Source organism: Pteropus vampyrus, unplaced genomic scaffold, assembly GCF_000151845.1.
Source record: "Pteropus vampyrus isolate Shadow unplaced genomic scaffold, Pvam_2.0 Scaffold20, whole genome shotgun sequence".
NCBI classification, from domain to species: Eukaryota; Metazoa; Chordata; class Mammalia; order Chiroptera; family Pteropodidae; genus Pteropus; species Pteropus vampyrus.
The window spans coordinates 15,129,909-15,151,409 of record NW_011888801.1 but is presented as its reverse complement, the minus strand read 5'-3'; the positions used below and the strand labels follow the sequence as shown (position 1 = coordinate 15,151,409).

Below are 21,501 nucleotides of genomic sequence, written 5' to 3'. Positions count from 1 at the left end.
TTTCAAAATTTCATCCTGAAGGGGGTTTAGTTTTTATTCCTACTTCTTTCTTTCTTTCTTTCTTTCTCTTTCTTTCTTTCTTTCTTTCTTTCTTTCTTTCTTTCTTTCTTTCTTTCTTTCTTTCTTTCTTTCTTTTTTCTTTCTTTCTTTCTTTCTTTCTTTTTTCTTTCTTTCTTTCTTTCTTTTTTCTTTCTTTCTTTCTTTCTTTCTTTCTTTCTTTCTTTCTTTCTTTCTTTCTTTCTTTCTTTTCTTTCTTTCATGTGGTAAAATATACATAAAATTTAGCATTTTAACCATTTTTAAGTGTAAAATTCAGTGGCATTAAGTACATTTCACATTTTTGTGCAACCATCTCCACCATCCATTTCCAGAACTTTTTCATCCCAGACTGAAACTCTTTACCCAATAAATAACAACTCTCCATTTCTTTCTCTCCCCAGTCTCTGGCAACCACCATCCTACTCTCTGTCTCTATGAATCTGACAACTCTAAGTGGAATGGTACAGGATTTATCCTTTTGTGACCAGCTTATTTCAGTAAAATGTCCTCAAGGATCATCCATGTTATAGCATGTCTCACAATTTCTTTCCTTTTTTAAGGCTGAATAATGTTTCATTATATGTACATACAACATTTTGTTTATTCATTTATCGGTTGATAGACATTTTGGTTTCTTCCACCTCAGTCATTTCTTTTAAGTTGTTTTTGAAACTTGGTAAATATCTTTATTATTAAATATCTATATCCAGATGGTTTGCTGAAGATAGGAAAGGGTACTTAATGGTCTGAAGCATTTCTAGAAGTTGCTGATCTTTGCTTCAGCCTTGGCCTGTGGCGATTCGCAAGAACAGGAGTGGGTCTGAACACAGGCAGAGGAAATGGGTGTGATGTGTAAAGGATGACCTGTAGTGTACCTTGCACTCTAAACCATAGTTTCTTCACTGCTTAAGTTTAACTTGAGTCAGCCCAAGATCATACAGATATTTTCTGCTGGGTTGCTATGGATGTCAGATGTCTAGTACTTGGACTGATAGAACAGAGCATCTGCAGTGTAGTTTTAATTTTCCTGTTTCTTCAGCAGCTACGTCCATACAGCTGTTCCACTCCCTTCCTCCCCCCTGCCCCACCCACCCCCGACCTCCCACCTCTGTTCTCCTCTCACTTCCTGCAAAATCCTTTTGATGTCTTCACTTCAGCCTTGGCCTATAGTGTTTTGCAAGAATAGGAGCAGCTTTGATAAATGAAGCATTGGCATAAAGTAGTGTTTCCCAAACTTGCCTGATCACAGGGTCATCTGGGAAGCTTTTTGAAATACAGATTCCTGGGGCCCACCCCAGAACCTATTGAATCAGAAACTATGGGATTTAAGGAGCCTGAGAGAGTCTTGTGATACCACCAGTGAGTAGAGCAGCAAGCACCTGACTTAAATCAGAGCATCTGAGTGCCACTAAAGTTTGTGTCCAGGAAGTTCCAAACACATTTATTGAGCATGCCCCATGGTAGGTGCTTAATGGAACAAGAGGGATATCAGATCAGGAGACTTTCTGGCTGGCTGCCCAAAGCAGGTTCTCAGGTACTGCCTCAGCTAGGTCACTGCATATTACAGTTGAACCTTGATTTTGTGGCTCCAGAAATTTAACGTTGTCTTTTTATCATGTATAAATGTGACTCTGGACTGTAATTGTAACACCTAGTGAGCTGTTCCTCCCTGGATTGCAGCACACCCCTAAAGTGGCCAAAGCTTCCGTGTTATCAGGATTTGACATCCCCCACCCTGGTCAGTGCTGCATCATCACAGCCTTGTCAATACGACTCTCTTCTAGCATTCCTGTGGACCTAGTATAGAAAAGAGTGAAGTGGGAAGAGCCTCAATAACGGACTCTGAATCTCCATTTCCTTTTATACCTGCTGTGTGCCCATGTATACGTTTCTTAATCTCTGAGACTCAGTTTCTTCACTGTAAATTAAGGATAATCAGGCGTATATGAGAATTAAATGAGATTCTGCATATAAATTCATTGACTCAACAAATATTTAATGCCTTCTCTATGCCAGTTCTGTGTCTCCTGAGCCTGAGACAGTAAAACTGACACCTACTTAGGGCTCAAGGTGCCCCTTCCCTTTTTCCTTCCATGTGCCTATCCTATTTGGCACACTGCTTCACATGGAAGAAATGTGCACATTTATCCCTACTGTTCAGAGCCAAATTCTTTTTCCCTGTAATTTCCCTCACCATCTACCAAGTTTTTCTCATGATTTTTTTTTTTTCTCTAGCAAAATGCAGGTTTTGATTAAATTTTCTCTGGGAGAATTTTTTGATACATTTCACTCACTAAGGGACACTACTGCCTAGTGGCCTCCCCACTGCCCTGGGAAAATCTATTTCCAGTCCTCACTTTCGTTTCCAGCTTACTCTTTGAGAGGAAGATCGAAATGCACCCTTTTGTTAAAATAAGTCATAGGCTACCTTTTAAAATGGAACATTGTCAAAAAGAGCTCTGAAGATGGCTGCTTCTGTGTATATTTTGGGCGCGGTAATTTAAATCTGGGGTTTATGGTTGGATTCCAAGAGAGTGATGAGCCCTAACATTGTTTGCACTGTCGAATGTATGGATAGACATTCTTGGGGAGATAATTCCCAGTTTTCATCTCCCTGAATCCCATGATCCTGGCCTAGAGCGACTCTGTTCCTGTTGGCTTAGTTAACTCCTAGACTAATAGGTCTCCATGACAGGGATGAGACAACTGTTTACTTCCCACATTCAAGGAGCAGTATTGCTGGCCAATTACTGAGCAGGGAGGGCAAGAAGAATCAGGCTGGGACAAGCTGCCTGATCCCAGAGTGGCCCCACCTGCTTCTGGGCCTCTCAGAATTGCCGTTGTCCTTCCGTGCATGTAGGATGGAACTTAGGAATGATGTCAGTGATGATCTATGTGTTCATAGCCCAGGTTCTGTGTGTTCAAGTCCCAGTTCTTAAAGGCAGCACTTTGGGGTTGCAAGCCAAGGGGTGACCTTAAATTGGTGAGAGGCATCCCAGACAGCTAGAGTGTGGGCCGCTTTCAGCACACAGCTGGCCCTGAGGAGGCTGGGTATCCTATCCCTTCTAATAGGTCTGCTTTTGTCTCAATGACAGCGCTGCTATACCTATGAATTATGACACAATCAAGTGCCAGAAAATCTTCAACAAGGAGACCTGCAGCTATACAGTGGTGGAGCAGAAAGACCCAGGAAAGACTTGTTTTGTCAGTGGCTGGGCGATATAATGAACTTCTAGTGAGCCCCAGGCTCCCAGCCAGGGTGACCCAGATAGACCTCATTCTCCTATGACTTCTAATTGTCTATGATTGTGTAACCTTGGATCTCAGTAAAAAACTATTGAGCAAACACTTGAATGTGTGTATACTTTTAACTTATAAATTATATATGCATCAACATAATACACATTATAAAGCATGCAAACATTTAATGGAGGAGACAAAAAATAAATATGAATAAAAGTTACAATATTTTCCCTACACTCCAGTAGATGATTATGCATCTGAGTGTCTACTCAGGCACTGCTCTTTCTGTGGCTTCTGATATATCTGGACTCTGATGCCCTCGTGTCCCTTTATCTAGTGAACAACTCAAAAAATAAATGTGTCTTCAACATGAAATCAGATCTCTTATATTCTTTGAGGTTTACATGCTTAACTTTCCTTCCTCTTCTTCAGCGACTGTCCTTCCATGCTGTGCCCCTCATATAACTCTTCAGGTTAGAGCAGGACAGCCTGGAAGTAGCTCTGAGACCACATGCAGCCTGATGGGGTATTTAAAGGCCAGGTGCTCTGGCATGTGGATGGAGAACGGCTTGGATGCGGGGCTCCAGTATTAGTTGTCTCTTGCATACAGACCACCCCAAAACTGGGGAACTTAAAACAGTGACAGTGCAGATCATCTCTTGCTTCTGTGTTAGAGAACATTTGTTCACTCAACAGGTCTTTACTGAGCGCCTGGGCCAGTTAGTACTCTGGGCCTGGGGATATAGCAATGAACCAGAGGGACAAGGTCTCTGCTCTCCTGGGGCTTGGAGTTGGGTGTGTTTGTACGTGACAGATTACAAACAAGCAAACAGTTCTCTGTTGAACAATCTGTGGGCAGTTGGTAAAGAGCTTTATTTCTCCTCTGCCCTCTAATCCTATCTGTTCAAACGTGCTATTGGACTAGTTGAGCCTGTTAGTTTTTTTGGGTCACCTTAAGATAATAAAAATGTGCTTTGGTCACTTTCAGTGAATCTCCATCTGAGGAGAAAAGGGAATGGGGGACAGGAGAGTTAAGGATATGATGCAGTTTGGCTCCTTCAGCTGTGGCAGTGTTTAGGGTGATTACTTCTTCATGGGGCTTTTGTGGGCCTCTCCAACATTTCCTACTGTTCCTCTTTCTCCACAGCTCCCCTTTCATAAAACCCTATCATAATCATCTCCTCTGTAAATCCTACTTAGATGGTCCTCACCTTGCTGGGAAACATAGGATACAGTTAGCACTGAGTATGGGGGCATCTGTCAAAAGGGAGACAGAAAGAGTCCTATTTTAACATCTTGTCACGATACAAACTAACAAAACTCCAATGTAGACAATGCCACACTGGGCAGACTGTGAGGGGGAGGTACAGGGTGGTGGGATGTGGAGTGTAGACAGCTGCGTCCTATGATGTGGTGCAAATAAACATGTGCTTTGGAGTCAGATGATGTGGCTTGAAATGTGAGCTCTGATATTTATTTACCGAAGTTTTAAAAAATTATTATAAAATATACCATTTTATTATTTTTTTAAAACCATTTACCAATTAACCAATTGAGTGCTATCAAGTGCATTCACATTGCCGTGAAACATTACTAACCATAAACCAGAACTTCCCACTATCCCTAACTGAAACTTCATACCCATTAAACAATAATTCTCCTTCCCCAAGCCTGTGGTAACCACCCTTCTATTTTCTGTCTCTATAAATCTGACTACTCTGTAACTCATCGAAGTGGAATCATGTAGTGTTTGTCCTTTTGTGTCTTCTGACATTTATTTTTGCATCTGTACGTTAAGGCTAAATAATATCTACCTTGTGAGGGCATTTGGTGTGAGAGAATCACTTAGGGTATTCCTCATTATAGTGTCTGCTTTCAACAAATGTTTGTTTCCTTTAATCTGATTCATTCAGGAAAGGCAAAAGGACAGCGACCTACAGCCTAAAAGAGTGCGCACCTGCGTTCCGCACCCTTTGAAAGGCAGGCGGGGCGTTGGGCTGGCCCCTAGAGGAGATCTCGCGAGATTGTTAGACGTGTGGTGTGAGACTTGGGAGGAAGGTTGTACTCTCGCGAGAACTCGGCTTTTCGGCCTTTGGTCTGGTGGTGTCTCTTCACATACGGTCTCCTCGGATCGCCTTGAGTTGCATTGGAGCTGGTAAGAATCAGCGGGCGCGCCTGCTTCGGTTTTGACGCCGTGGGCTGGACTGAGGCATCGTGACTGCTTGCGTGACGGGCTTGGGCCTGCGCTGCGGGGCCGGCGTCTCTCTTGACCCGCCTGGCCTGGGGCCCACCTTCTTGCCCTCTCTCTGGCCATCGACACTCTCGTTCCGGGGCCACCTCCTTCTTCCTGTCCACCTTCCTCTGGCCTCGGGTGTAACAGCTCTTTGTTTTTGATCGCTTTCGGCAGCGTCTCTTGGAGCAAGGAGGGGCCCGTTTTTCAGAACGGGCCGAGAATGTATGCATTCCTAGCCTGTTGGGTGGAAACGCAAAGACAGTGTTTTTTTTCCCTCCCTCTGTGTGCCAACATAGCCTCATGTAATTCTCCCAGCAATCCCTAGAGGTGGCTTGATTATCTCCTTTTTACAGATAAGAATAGCGATGCTTGCTCATTCATTGATTCATTCTACCTACAATAAATAGTATTGTCTGCTAATTTTTTTGTGAATCAGCACAAATTCTCTAAGTGCCAAGTTCACCAGTATGTCTTTAGGGACGATCACAGTATGTGTCAGCTTAGGTACTCAATAAATATTTGTTGAATGAATACATAAAATCCTAGTAACTAAATGTAACAATTTGATTTATTGAAGCAGTGAATAGCTGACAAAATAGATTAAAACTTTTTTCTTGTCTGTTTGGTCATAGATAAGAAGTTAAGCCTTTTAATACTTGGACGAGTACAGATTTCATAAAAACATAATGTTCGGTATATATTGACTTTTATTTTGGTATTATTGCTAGTCCCTCAGGCTTTAGAGGAGGGAAAATATTTTATTGCTTGTTTACTTATGTGGGGAAAACCACAAGATATTTATCATATAAAATCAGGGATAAAGTGGTATTACTTTGATGGTAAGTAAATAACATGTTTTTCTATACTTGCCTATATTATGATGAGAAGTTTCAAGTTGAAGATAGGGCAGGACCCCAATTCTGAAAGCCTACCAAACTTCTGTGATATCAGCTGGAATTTATGTGGCACTGCAAAATCTGAGAAAAATCTTCTGCTGTAGATCCAGTAATGTTTTCCCTTTAACTGACAAACTTGCAGGTGCTTGTGGATCTGTTTAGCTGAACCTTGACTGGTCTAGCATCAAGACAGACTTTATCTCAGTGTCTATCCTGGAATCATGGTTTCGGTGGCAACACCCTTGCCAGTTTTGTCTTGTTTGAAAAAACTAAAAGTAATAGTTATGTTAGAAACATTTCCGCTTCTGAAAAACCTTCCTGAATTACTGCAGGCCTTAGTGGGACAGCAAGTTGATTATCTATGTTTAAAGCAGAATTATACCATACTTATTGTGGCTGGTCTTAATTTAAGCATTTATCATTTATTCATCCACTTACCAAAGATGTATTAAGCTTCTGTTGAGTTTAGGGCCACAAAATTGCACAACTCCAGGGACACCATTCTCTTTATGTCAGTTCAGTAGAGCACATGTGCAGGGGGTTGCCAGGATACTGATACCAGGCTGTCTGCTTAGTGTTAGGGTCTACAAAGCCAAATAAGATATGGTTCCTTCTCCTGGGGAGCTCTCAGGCTGAGGAGGAAGACATGTAACAGGGTAACATGTTATAGATAACATTCGTTACAGGAGTCATACTGGAAACGTACAGATTGCAGTGGGCCAGAGGAAGCAGCAGCTAACTCTGTTGGCCAAAACTATTGAGGAATGGTGTGCTTGGTCAGTAAAGACTTAGTAGTGGCTGTGACTTGAGCATAGTCAGAAAAGTGGATAGCTGGGGAGCAGGGAAGGAACTGGCATTGCTGGCAGAGAGATGGGAGAACCAAGCTGTACAAGGTGAACCAACCTTGACTATGCATGGAACAGCTAGCTCTCTGGCAGATCATGGTTTGGGAGCTACTCTGGGGAGACTATGGGAGAGTCAGGCTAAAGCCAGAAAATAGAGAACTTTATTGCTCTTATAAGAAATTTGGACTGTATCCTGTTAGGCAAGGGTGGAGTCATTGGAGAGTTTTTTAATGCTCTCTTTAGATGAGATGATCTACTAGGAAATGGATGGTTCTCTTGTTTTGAGACAGCATAGAAATCTTGAAGCAGAAGAGAGGTAAAATGTTTTATAAAATTTTCCCCTTTAGAACCTAAACATTTTATAAGGATCCAGGGGCAAATAATGCAGCTTAAGGAAGTAAACAGGTGCCTGCAAAGTGGTCTGAATGCAGAATTCTAAAAGATTTTTATGATTTTCCCCAGTCTTTTTATATTTATGCCAAATTTAATAAATTACATCATTATTGTAATGTAACAGCTAAAGTTGGCATAAGCTGACCTGGTAATTGTACAACTGGGAATTCAAATGAGGGAGAGCTGGAGCATTTCGTGTGCTGAAGCGTTGGTCAGGGTCTTTTAAAGAAGGCATAGAGACCATTGGTTATGTAGGTGATGGTCAACAAAGTTTCAACTGATTTCTATTGTGACTATTTTATAAGGGCACATAAAAGAGTGATGAAAGTTCTTGGCATTAGTTATATTTTAATATACTGAAAATTCTTCCTTTCTAGCCATTGACTTAAAGTACAAAGGAGGCCATAAAATTTTTACTTTTCATTATTGAAGTATGTCTTGTGGTTTTTTATTTTTTGTAACTTAAAATATGTTATCCAATGAAAATATTTTGAATTAAGAAATCGTTTTCTCATTATTTTTGATAAGGAATGTCTGAATCGGATCCCAGCAACTGTGCATATAAAGCAGGCACCTTCACAAACTGTTTGTGTGAAATCTGAAGGGTGCTTGAGGGTGATGGCTTTTAGTGTTCACTTTGTTTTTTGTCATGTGATTTTGCTTAACTTTTACTATATACAAACTAGCTTCATATGCATAGACAAGAGCAAGTATTTTACATTTAAAAAATTAATTGAAAGAGAATGAGTGATGTCTGTAATTTGTCTTCTGTCCAGATTGGATATGCAGGCTGTAAGGATTATTTTTGGAGAAAGAGCACGGAACAAGAAGTACCACAAGCATGATGATCATCAGACAGGAATTACTGTGTGCCAGGCACTGCCCTAAACATTTTACATATATTAATTCATATAATTGTTGAGTTGGTTCCATTATTATTGTACTCATTTTACAGATGAGAAACTGAGGCACAAATTGGTTAAGTGAGTTGCCTAAGGTTACACAGCATCTAAGTGGCAGAGCCAGGTTTTTACCCAAATGGTCTAGTTCTTGAGTCCATCTTCTTCTATGTATTACTGCTTCTACAGGTAGGGCTCTCAATTTCACTTGTGTATTCTCGGCACCTAGTATATAGTCCTTGGCATCTGTTAGGTGCTCAGTTAACTTTTGTTGAATGAAAAAGCATCTATGAATGTTAAAGCAGCACAGGAGTGAGGCCCTGTGGCGTGTGTGCGTGCGTGCGCGAGAGAACGCGAGCGCGCGCGCGCAAAAGACAGGCAGACAGACAGAGACGGGGGACCGGGGTGGGGGTCGGGGGGAGGACAACAGGTAGAGAAGTGGGTCACAGATGTGAGAAGATGTCGGAGAGCCTAAAACAAAATCCGAGGGCTGAATCCCAGCCAGGCTGACAGTGGTAATCTAAGAGGGAGTCGTAAGGTATTGGCCAGGAACATTCCAATAATAACTCGGTAAGTCTCTGACTGTTCCTGGTTTGTTATTTCTCTGTAGTGAATAGCAGCAAAATCCTTAAATCATAGACGTCTTGACGATTTGGGGCACAGAGGGGGATGGACACAGGCTAAACGCGGGAGCAGGTGGGCCGAGGAGAGGCTGGAGAGGAGTCGCTGGCGCCTGTCGGGGCTTGGCGAGCTGGCTTTATCGAGGAGCTGCGGAGCGGTGGATTCAGGCGCCCAGCTCCGAACCCAGTCTGCTGTGAAGCCACGCCCGCGCCGCGCGGGAGGCTAGGGGACCTTGGGCTGCTGGGAGGGCTGAGTGCGCGCCGTGTGGGTGGAACTTTCCGCCCCGCCCTCGACGTGCGCGCTCCCGGCAGCCGGTGGCCGTAACCAGTCGCGTGAGCGGAGTGTAACCCAGGGGCTCCGGGACGTTCTTCACCTAGATCCTGTCTAAAGTAGTCTCGGGCTTGCGGAGCAGTCGGGCAGCGGGGACCTGGCCTTCGAGGTACGTCCGGCAGCCCAGAACCGCAACGGGATCTTTGAGGGCCGTCCAGCCTTGAGGCCGTTCTGTGCGCATGCGTGCTTTGCGGTGACAGTGCCAGCTCCAAAGTTGAGCGTGAATGCGCGGCTGCGGCTTCCAGGGACCGCAGAAGGTTTCGTAGGGTGACTGCGCTCTTAGAAAGTGTTGGGGAACTTGGAAAGTCTCATGAGTCACTTGGCTTTTGAATTATAAAAGCCTTACTTAGCATTAGATGGTAAAGGCCAATTTCGTGTTCAGTTTTCAGTTACTGCTTGAAAGTTGATGTGCTGGAATTGCTCGTGGTTTCTTGTATAAAGTGGACAAATCTGAGCGCAGTACGCTCTGAGGTGTTAAACAATCTAAAAATATGCTCTCGTGAATTTATTATTGTCTTATTTTAAGTCTCTTCAGGCATTATCTTTGCGTGGTTTTAAAAAAATGACGGGAGAATCAGATCCTGAATTTCAGAAACTAGTCTTGATAAAGAATTAAAAGTGGGCTGAGATAAGATATACATAATCTTTACGATAATGAAAAAGCTTATTTTTTTAATTGAAGGAACATGTGAAGTAAATGTCTAAAGGTAAAATTGCGGGATTAATTATTTCACAATTTTTTTTTTGAAAATTTGTACAAACGGTTTAATATACATATGTGTGTGTGTATGTATGTGTGTGTATATCTATATCTCTACACATATGTATGTAAATATATAGCGCCTCATCAAAGATAACCACATTGGCAGTTAGTATTTCGAATTTAGTAATCCACAGAACACATACTTTTCCTTTGAATTGTTTTTTAAAGGCTTGGGCTTCTAGCAATGATTTGGTTGCCACAAAATAAATAAAAAGAGGACATCTTTTTTTTGGAGAGAAGGGACAGATGGGAAGGGGGACAAACAGTGAGCTCGAATGCAGTTAGAGATGATCTCCCTGCCTTCATTCAGACAGACAAATGGAACTATGAGTGGTCATCATACAGATGTGAGATCAGAACCCAGGGCTCTTGTTCCTGTCCTTCATACTTGGCATAGGTGCTTGGAAGTGTTTTGATTACTCTGACATGCAAAGGTACTATTTATTTTGTTAGCATTGTCCAAAGAGAAGGGTCTGAAAAATTGTCATAATTTACTGAGGACTGTGAAAATGGTCTGAGAATCTTAATAGAGGTTATTCCAATAGTAACCCAGAGGCTACTATTTGAATGTTAATTGGAATGATAATTTTGGAATATTAATTTTAAACTCTAGTGCTGACAAATAAAAATAATTTGAGTGATAATACACTAATGGAAGAACTGGTCAGAGTGAGAGAATCCAGAACTAGACCTTAAGAACCCAAATCTACCTGTTAAGGCTGTGGACCTTTAGGTGGGTCATTTAAACTATCTGGGTCTTTGTGGCTTCATCTATAAAATGAGAGTAGTGTACTAAAGAGATGGTGAAGTGTTTTTCAACTTCAAATTGTGGTTTGCTTTGGTCACAAGAGGGTCAGAGCTCTGGAAATTTTATGATTAAACCATATGATAATGACTTAGCTTCATCTGTGGTAAGTTGCGCAATTCTTTTTTGCTCAATTCTGAGTTCCATGATCTTCAGACTTGATAACTAGATTTGTGCAGAGCATGGTGCAGATACGACATATATAGTTTATAGAACTCTTCTTTGAGGACAGCTCCAGGTTCTTGGAGCTTTGTTTGAGGGATATGTGTGTTTCTCCCTCCTCCTTCCCCCTCTCCCAATACCTAGGACAGGAACCCTAGAACAGGGAAGTTTTAGAAAGCACTTAAACTTAACTTTGTCTCAAAAAATATATCTTTAAGGCAGTCAGTCCTCTTTAGAAAGTGGTAGGGCAGTAGTTTGGATTGTAAAGGTGAATACGAAAAGACATTTTTAGTCTTTCTTGATTTGAATTTTAGAATTAGAACTGATGTGGTACATTCTTATTACAGATAAGAAAACTAGCAAAAGTGTGCCTACTTGGTTAATAAATGGCTAAATGATTGTAAGTTAGAGCCTTCTCACTTCAGATCATCAGTGCTGCTTTCTGTAGTCCAAAGGTGGAGGTTCCTGAGGTCCCTTTAACTCAGCTAAACCTAATAACGGTAACAACTGCAGTATTAAAGTTCAGTGAGCAGAGGCTGGGTTAGGTACTTAAAGGCAGATAAGATCTTACTTTAATTTCACGGCAGCCCTTTGTAGCTACTGTCATTTTTTCCATTTTTTTTTACCAGCGGAAATTGAGACTGGAGAAGTAAATAGTCTCATGGGTGTCAAGCATGCAAATGCAGCTGGAACTCTAGTTTGTCAGACCCCAGAGTATATTAACTATCATGCTTGCTACGCTGGCGCTTGAACCTGAAACAAATGATGAATCGTTGAAAATGGCCTTATGAACTAGTTAGCTCAAACAGGTCTCTTTTGATTGGGCATTTCATAAAGCTAGCTCATTGTGCTTTGAGTTCACACCCTGTGGTGGAGTTCTTGATTTTGGCTGAGGGTTTCCTTCTCACCACAGTACAAGAGGGCAAAGCATTCCACAGCTCCCTAGTTGGGATCTAGGCAATGGAAACTGACTGCTCCATGAGGAGGAAGAGGAGGGGCAGAGCCAAGGGCAGCAAAGGGACAAGCACCCTGGGACTGGCTATAAAGAAATGAAACACGTTTTCTTAGTGGCTGACAGATGGGCTGTAAAAACCTTTAACAAAATCACTGTTTTTAAGGATAACACTCATTTTAATTTGAAAACATGTGATAAGTGTGTGTGTGTGTGGGCAGGGGGGAATCAGTTTTGTAACTTTTAAATCTCATCCTACCTTCTGTTCATAGCTGATAAGAGGACATTCCAATTTGTGTACTTTTGCCGTATTTTGGTCTTATTTGGCAGTTGTATAGTGCTTGCAATTGAATTGCGAAGAGTTACTTGAGGGATCTAATAATACAGTCAGCACTGTATGCGTTTGAATGTCTCCCATATAATCTAGAGCTCTGAGGTTTTTGACATTATGAAGCAACTTTTTAATTTAATTTTATTGATTAAATTTTACATTGTGCCAGGCATTGTGGCATTTCAAACAATGGTGAGGACCTAAGAGTGGGAAATTTGACACAAGTGAGATTTGGCTAATACATTTGAAAGACAGCTAAACATGCCTTGCTTATATAACTAATGGAAGTGCAGAGTGAATCAGCTTGTGGTAATGTGTCACTCCACCTCTCTAAATCTGAGCCAACACTTGTGTTATGCAAGCATTTTTCAAAGTCCCTACAGTGTGCACCAAGTGTACAGTATTGCCTATACTTAAAACAGGTGGCTTACACTATGAAAAAGAAGGCACTAAAGTAGATGCATAGAATTTTATGGCAGGAACACAATAGTGGTGGGCAGGGAGGAGGCAATATTAAGAGTATGTGTGCCAGAGTCTGTGTTGGAAGTAATCTAAGTAGTTAGTAATTGAGAGTTGGTTGGAATGATCATTTGGGGAATGATTAAAAGGTGGTTTTTGGTTGTAATTATAGTGCAATTTGGATTGTTCTTTCTTTTCTTTTCTTTTTCTTCTTTTAAAGGAACAGTGAGCAGGATGAGTACCTCACAGGACCAGAATGGCTCCAGTAGCAGAGAACCCCTTTTGAGGTGTTGTGATGCACGGAGGGACTTGGAGCTTGCTATTGGTGGAGTTCTGCGGGCTGAACAACAGATTAAAGATAATTTGCGAGAGGTGTGACACGTGCTTTTCTTTTGTCTTGTCTAGACTCTAGCATATGGTTGAGCATGGGCAAGGGCTTCTCAGTGCCAACCAAGAAGTTTCATCCCATGCTTCACATGGTCTGCCTGAAATGTTGATGCCTTTGATTCCAGAGGGAAATAAAGCACTTGTTAGAAAAGTCTGGAAAACCTTGTATCATCTTAGAGAATTAGTTCAGTACACATTTTTGATTGTTCCTCTGTATGGTCTGTATGCCAAGCACTGCCATTAATAAAAATATGACAAAACCAATGAGCAGTATACTGCTATTAGTGCTTAGTGTCCTTGATGCATAAAGGATGGCACTGTAGCCTGTTCCCTACCATCTTTTAACTTGGTAGTGGCATGGTTTTGGTATTGGCATAGTTGTAAATGTTGGTCTGTTAGAGCAAGCCAGAATGAAATGTTTATTGGTTTAATAGTATTCTGTTAGTGAGTAAACCAAGTGGTATTACATGACTTTGAAATGCAACTTTATTATACAGAAAGATATGTATTAAAATAGTTTCTTATGTGGATTCTCATGGGTAATTTATAGCTGTTTTGATTTTTTTCCTTAGGATTTTTGTATTTATCGCCCTTTTGAATCACTGTTTATGCTTCCAGAAAATTTAGTGTATACTTAAACCTTCTATCCTGGTGGTCTCTGGTTACTGACATGTAGTGGTACATTGCTCTACTGAGAAAAGAGATAAAGGCTATTAAATTAATACTCTTGTCTTATTATACTTAGAAATTTGTAAAATTATAGCTTTTCAAATTATATGGAAAACTGAGGGGCATCAGTTTTACATGATATATCCTTGTATTTTCTCTTGATTACTTTAGGATACCCAAAATAAACTTGATCCTTTTAGGAGGAAGAGGTATTAAAAGAGGATGTTAGAGCTTAGGTATGCCTTTATGGCTGGAATTCTTAAACTGGGTCCATGGGACTTTGCTGGTTCCATGGGTGGTCTTTGGGATACTAAACCCTGAAATTATAGGCAAAATTTTGAGTATATGCATTTTTCTGGGATATGCTCTGTAGATGTCATTGGATAACCAAAGGATTTGTGACCTCCAAAAGTTTAAGAACCTCACTGCTCTGTGGGAAACATCATTCTTTGGGTTTATAACACTAGTAAAGCTAATATATATGTGTTTCCTAGGTCAAAGCCCAGATTCACAGCTGCATAAGCCGTCACCTGGAATGCCTTCGAAGCCGTGAGGTGTGGTTGTATGAACAGGTAGATCTCATCTATCAGCTTAAAGAGGAAACACTTGAGCAGCAGGCCCAACAGCTCTACTGGGTAAGGTGGCTGCAAAGTTATAATGTGTTGGAGTATGGTTTCTGGTTTGCAGAGACTATCTTTCCTGTCATGTAGCATTAGTATAGATCAGATAAAAGTTTACTTTCAAGTGCTATTTTCTATTAACTTGGATACACTTGGTGCTTTTAGTATCATTGTGGCTAGATGATTTCATTTTTCTTATAGTTACTGGGCCAGTTCAATTGTCTTATTCACCAACTGGAGTGCACCCAAAACAAAGATCTAGCCAATCAAGTCTCCGTGTGCCTGGAGAGGTAAAGACCCTTTTGTTTGTTTTGATTTTTGGCAATTTTGTAACCTGTTGCATGTGTTAGATTTAACATGACTTCTGCGTTCCTGTGATAAGATCATTTTGCTTTATGTATTTAATATTATACTTGGTACATGGTTAAGTTATCTACCTTTGGTAGAGATTCTTAGAAAAGTATAATCATTTCAAATAATTCACAATTTGGCTTTTGTTTTGGAGAAGTTGAAAGAGATAGTCCTTAAGATTATAGCCAGGTTTTATTTATTTTCTCCAGACTGGGCAGTTTGACCCTCAAACCTGAAGATTCGACTGTCCTACTCTTTGAAGCAGACACAACTGCTCTGCGCCAGGCCATCACCACGTTTGGGTCCCTTAAGACCATTGTGAGTAATATAGATCTCGGACGGTTCACAGTGCACTTCTTAGGTCGTAGCCTCATAGGCGAGATTAAAAGCATCGCATTTTTACTCTGAATAGTGGCTTTCTTGAGAAGTTGATAAACTAGAAATTTCAAGTTCTGAGTAAGTCATTTGACTATTAACACTGGTAGTTCTTGTAATGTGGTATTGACTGAGGGATAATTTCTAGAATTCATCTTATATATCTTTAAATACCTTTGACATATTATAAAATCTATAGCTTGAATGGTCTTTAATAAAGCACCAAACATGATTTCATTTGGTTCTTGTTAAAAGTAGTAATACCAATTCTGGCGAAGATTTCTTATGTGATGAAAATTGTACAGTAGAGAGAATTCTCAAATTTGGTAACCACTTTGTAGGTCATTGAATTTAGTGTGAAGAATATTCAAATGAAATGGTAATGTTTTGCTTAATACTTTTAAAATTTAGGAATTACAGTTTAACTTTTTTGGTATAAAAGTATAATGTTAATAAACATGATTAATTTACTTTTATAGCAAATTCCTGAACACTTGATGGCTAATGCTAGTTCATCAAATGTTGGGCCCTACCTGGAGAAAAGAGGCTATATCCCATTGCTAGAGAAGGTAAGATGTCATTTTGTTTCTGATAATTGACTTATTACTTGGCTTATATTTCTTTTGAGTTTTGACTAAATATCATTTATTTGTAAAAAAAAGGCACCAGTGGTAATGAGTTAGTTTATGCAATTAAAAGCTTCTCTTGAGATTGAGTGTCAGAATAGAGGTTTTATAGGTGTTGAGTAAGAGCACAAGTAATTGTTATCAATTAGTTCATAAGAAATTTTCATTAGCTCTCTGTTTGGGTTGGTTTTCTCTTGGGGATTGTTCTTATAATTCATAGAGATGATTTACTTCTAAAGGCAATACAATTATAGGTTTCTAGGTGTTTTAAGAACCCTGGAGATAAATAATAGTCCTTGTTTCATAATTGTGAAAATGGAGGCTTTGGGAAATCATTTGACTTTTGCAGATTCAGTGGCAAGCCAAGATTAGAGAGCTTAGGTCCCCTGCCTTTTCGGTGAACTTTGTACTACATTTGACCTGCATTGTTAAGCAGCAAAATATTGTGTGATTAGCAGAAGTCAGCAGGCAGCACCACCACAGCTGTCCCTCTCAGTGAATGGCTTCTTGGAAACAAACCTGCCTGTGGTCGTGAGGCTCCTTATACACCCAGCACCAACCTCCAGGACTGGCTTACCCAAAAGCAGACCTTGGAGAATAATCAGGTGTGTTGCTGCTTTATTGTTTCTGAGGTAGATATAGTAGCAGATGGGATTAGTTACTGAGAGTATATGTCTTTATTTAGTTTTTAGTTCTAGTCTGGAAATATGTATTTTAAATAACTAGTACAATAGTGACACCTCTTCTCTATGGAAAGTTTAGAAAACAAAGAACTATGTAAAGAAATACAAACCCATAATCTCAATGTGCAGATACAACCACTATTAACATTTTTGTTTAAGTACTTCATTTTTCGGCTAGCAGATTTTTTTCACTAATAGAGCATGAATATATTTCTTCCATAAAATCTTTAATAGTATATAGTATTTCATTGATTGGCTATAACTTAAACTCCAGTTTTTCTGGATGTAAACAAAATTCCTTTAAACATCCAGGAGCTAATCATTTTTGTACATTCTTGATTAGTTCCTTAGGAGTAAATTCCTAGAAATTGCATTTCTATGTTACAGTTCTACATACCCTTAGTGACTTTTGATACATATTTGGCTTCCCAGGAAATTGATACCGATTTATATTCCCACCAGAAGAGTATTGAGGGTACTTGCTTACCTGAAACTTCTGTAATAGTGGTTGTCATTTATGTTTTCCTCTTAATTTGACACAAAATAACCATTTTAATTTTGTTTTGAGTTTCTTTGGTTACTAAGGACGTTGAATATTTCTCATGTTTATTAGCCTTTTTTGATGACTTCTAATATCCTTTGCTCATCTTTGTCTTCTTTATTCATAGAGGCATATTATGTGGAACTAACATCTCTTTTTTCTGTTCTATCAAATATGCTACATACGCTTCTCTTAGTTTGCCTCTAATATTTTTCAGTTTAAAACTGCGGAAAATTAGACTTTTTATGTACTCAAATATGTATTTTAATATCACAACAGAGAAATCCCTTGTCTCTTAGCTTTGTATACTTAACATTTAGAAACACTGAGAGCAATGCAGTAAATATGCAAATAGAATTCTTTCATTGTTGAATTCCAAAGCAGTCATAATGTTCTGGTGAACTAATATTGTGTACTTTTCGCGTAGGCTTCTGCCAGAGCCTTTAATTTCTTCAGTAATGTGTGGGGCAACCTAAACGGCTTGGAAAACTGGCTCCACAAGAGTCAACAACAAGAAGTTCCTGAAAAACCAAGTTACCAAAAGTGTAATAGCTCTTCTACTACCAGTCCTTACTCCATTGATATTGAAAATGTTGGAGATCTGGAGTTTCTTGATCAAGATGAGATGGACCTTTCCGATTGGCTGGTGACTCCCCAGGAATCCCATAACCTAGAGAAGCCTGGGAATGGCAGCTGTGAAACCACTGAGAAGTTTAAGCTCTTGTTCCAGGTGTTCCAGGAGTCCTATAGTGTGAATGATTGGCTTTTCAAGCCTGATTCCTGTACCAATTGTCGGGGCAACCAGCCCAAAGGTGTGGAGATTGAAAACCTAGGCAATCTGAAGTGCCTGAATGATCACATGGAGGCCAAGAAACCTTTGTCCACTCCCAGCATGATTATTGAGGATTGGCTTGTCCAGAACCATCAGAACCCATATAAAGTAGAGGAGGTCTGCAAAGCCAATGAGCCCTGTACAAGCTTTGCAGAGTGCGTGTGTGATGAAAATTGTGAGAAGGAAGCTCTCTGTAAATGGCTGCTGGAGAAAGAAGGAAAAGATAAAAATGGTATACCTGTGGAACCAAAACCTGAATCTGAGAAGTGTATAGATTCCCTGAATATGTGGCTCTGTCCTTCCAGAAAAGAGGCAACAGAACAAGCTAAGGCACCAAAGGCAATGACTCCTTCTAGAATTGCTGATTCTTTCCAAGTCATAAGGACCAGTCCCTTGTCAGCGTGGCTCATCATACCCTCATGCAAAGAAGGACGACCCAAAGAAGTGCCTAATACTGAGGACAGAGCTGGCAAACAAAATCTTACAAGCTCCGTGGCTACTTCCTGGTATCCCTTTAACACAGCTGACTGGGTCTTGCCAGGAAAGAATACAGGCAACCTCAGCCAGTTATCCTCAGAAGACAAGTGGCTACTTCGAAAGAAGGCTAAGGTGGGCACAGACATCAAAACAACACCATTTGAAATACATTTAATAGATTTTTACTTCCTTAATCCCAAACCCTGCAAGTGGCCCTGATCCTTAAGTACATTAAATGTTAAATTTGGCTTAAATATTAATTTTGGTGCCATGTTAGCAACAGAATGGAGGATTTATGATTATTTAGACTGAAATTTTTATGCATATTTCAGGTCCCCAATCCCTATCCTGCAGGAAAGAAAAAAAGCCAGCCAGTTTTATTGCTATTTATGGAAGATTTAGGGGTAGAGAAAATAGTTGTCACCTTTGCTCTGGATTATTAGAATGCTGAACATTTATATTATTCTTTAAGACACTACACTATTTGGAAAACTATTTGGAAGATGAGTTAAGCTGGTCTCATGCCTCTCAGTTGTAGCAACCCACCCTTTTTGTCTTCTTACAGGAAGTATTACTTAATTCACCCCTACAGGAGGAACATAACTTTCGCCCAGACTGTTATGGCCTCCCAGCAGTTTGCGATCTCTTTGCCTGTATGCAGCTTAAAGTTGATAAAGAAAAGTGGTTGTATCGAACTCCTCTACAGGTGGGTACATGCCACAAATGTAAATATTACAGATTTGACTGCTTGTAAATATTTTGTCTTCTATATAAATTCATACTTTGCCCACTGAACCATATTCCTATTAATGGTATGTATATTAGGCAAATGAGAGTGGGAGAGAGGGAGATCATAAAGTTTCATGTCTTTCACTTAAACTTGCTTTATGAAATAAGTAGGACATACTTGAAAGTGACCTTCAAGATGATGTAGCTATCGGGAATTTTCAGAGCCTGATGTGTGGATTCTAGTAGCATACTAAGAAACGAGTCAGTGCTTTAAGGTAGGAAGAAATTTTTTATCCTACGTGACTCTTCATCTGTGGATTTTTCTTTACAGATGTGAAGGAACGAAGTACTCGAGTCAAGCAACTTTTCTGCAGATTATCATTTCCATGAGCCAAGTGACTACAGCTTGCCAAATCATTTTGTTTCTGGGCCTGACCAGTCAGCTTAGTTCCTTTCCTTGCGTGATTTTGAACTAGTGAAGGGAAATGTCATCAAATTGAGTTACTGTGTAAGAGAAAAAGGCTGTTGATGCTGAGGTGATTTGGTTCCTTCTTACAGAAGTATTAGTTCACCACAACACTAGAAACACAGCATCTTGTATAGGTCTTTTTCATAAGCCTCCATGACTCCTTAGATTGGGTTGTTACTAGTCCATTAAAACACTGTAGTTTTAAAAATGAAATAGTTCTATAATGAAAGTGTGTTGTTATATTCTAAAGCTAGTTAACTTCCCTTTTTGATTACCCTTCTTTAGATGCTTTCCTTGTTGTGGGTTTTCTTCCATTGGTCGTAGAAATGATTCTTCAGTTTAATATATAGTATATTTCACACAAATAATTAACTTTGAGAATATAGTGATTTTTTTCTTAACCAAAATATGTATCAACAATTTTAGCAGTTTTTGAATTAATTACAAAACATTTTAGCTTACATGTCAGATTCTATATTATTCTTTTGAAAGAAATTCAGCTGCTGGCAAATTTTCTTTCTCTAATGGTTAGTGAGCTCTTTTAGAAGGGCTCTGTATTACTTCAAGATGATATTCTGGTAGTCTTAACCTTTCAATATATTTTGAAGAACTGCAGGCAAAAGAGCCCCAGTGCCAACTAATCAAAGAGCAAAAGGCAACATGTTGGAAATGCAGTACTTGAACTATTCATTATCCTAAGGGTTATTGGTGCATCCTGTGTATATGGAAGCTTAGCTTGACACATGGTGCTTTTAACTAGGAGTAAATTAAATGTCTTTTCACTGCAAGCATAGCATACCTGAACCTCTAAAAGTATAATGCAGTAAACATTTTAGTGAACAGGCCGTTTTGAATACTTGTGCCTTGGGGTGTTTATTGAAGCTTTATGAAAACTATTGATGTTTTCTCAATATCCTTAAAGTCATGTCCATGCTTTAAAAAGTTTCTCTGTAGGTGAAAAATGGGATTTATAATGTTTAAATTTTCTGAGATACCATATCTGCTTTCCAGGCCTTTAAACTATTAAGCCACTCAGCTTGCCTGTATGGTATTGGAAATACTTTTAAAGTTTGTGGTGTGGTCATCTAGAAAGCCCTTTTGGGAAACACAGCTTCATTAGAATTCTTAAACCATTGCTGAAAAGCCTTATTTTCTTTTCGTCTCCCTAGACACCTTTTAGATCTTTAGTAATAAAGGTAGTGGGTAAAAACTTAAGGAGCTCTTCCATTATCTTAGGTTGCAGCAAACTAGTTTTTGAGGTCAAACACTGTGTATTCCTAAACTTAAATCAATCACTGCTGAGTATGTAAGTCTTTTGCATTGATGCATTTTGTATCTTCCTCCATTAAAAGCATAACAGCCATAGTTGTCCTGTGTATTTATGAGACTACTTTGTCACAAAATATTCAGTCACATTATGTGAATGTGATGACTTTTGGTTAGTACAGCTTAGAACATAAAAAAATTTTATATTCCAAAAAATCTATTTTATGAATCTTAAATTAGCAAATAGGTATATTACTTTCATTTTCAGTCTTTTCCTGCAAACTTTTCACATCTTTTAATTTTTTATATGTTGTGTTACAGATGACTTGCGTTAAAACTCTTCTTACTAGAGGACTTCAGCTAAGCTTCAGTACTTTACTGCCAAAGTCTTTGTTAGCAGATGCAAGCAGAAAGGCCCTACTTAATTTTTTCCAATCATAATAACGTTTGGTATTGATTATATGTGTAACCTGCAGTACAATTTTATTTAACTTTATTTCATAGA

The 21,501-nt window shown here is 39.5% G+C and overlaps 2 protein-coding genes across 10 annotated transcripts in view; both read left to right on the top strand.

Moving 5' to 3' along the window:
* MSMB (microseminoprotein beta) overlaps positions 1–3,387 on the top strand; it is a 72,839-nt gene extending 69,452 nt beyond the window's left edge. For all 5 annotated transcript variants that reach the window (XM_023527979.1, XM_023527982.1, XM_011355462.2 and 2 more), the window contains one exon: positions 3,135–3,387. In XM_023527979.1, the coding sequence (XP_023383747.1) occupies positions 3,135–3,264 (130 nt within the window). In that variant the 3' untranslated portion in view covers positions 3,265–3,387. The remainder of the gene's footprint in view (positions 1–3,134) is intronic.
* Positions 3,388–5,307: 1,920 nt separating this feature from the next.
* On the top strand, positions 5,308–21,095 carry NCOA4 (nuclear receptor coactivator 4). 5 transcript variants are annotated; one of them, XM_023527975.1, is made up of 11 exons: positions 5,377–5,437; positions 9,159–9,244; positions 13,192–13,343; positions 14,522–14,662; positions 14,849–14,937; positions 15,208–15,316; positions 15,853–15,942; positions 16,455–16,604; positions 17,651–18,664; positions 19,098–19,238; positions 19,593–21,095. In XM_023527975.1, the coding sequence occupies exons 3-11, from the start codon at positions 13,206–13,208 to the stop codon at positions 19,596–19,598; spliced, it is 1,878 nt and encodes a 625-aa protein (XP_023383743.1). In that variant the 5' UTR covers positions 5,377–5,437; positions 9,159–9,244; positions 13,192–13,205; the 3' UTR covers positions 19,599–21,095. The 5 variants fall into 5 exon arrangements, with proteins under 5 accessions (XP_011353727.1, XP_011353726.1, XP_011353728.1 ...); XM_011355425.2 differs by lacking the exon at positions 9,159–9,244 and having other exon boundaries at positions 5,308–5,437; positions 16,458–16,604; XM_011355424.2 differs by lacking the exon at positions 9,159–9,244 and having other exon boundaries at positions 5,308–5,437.
* The last annotated feature ends 406 nt before the right edge of the window (positions 21,096–21,501 follow it).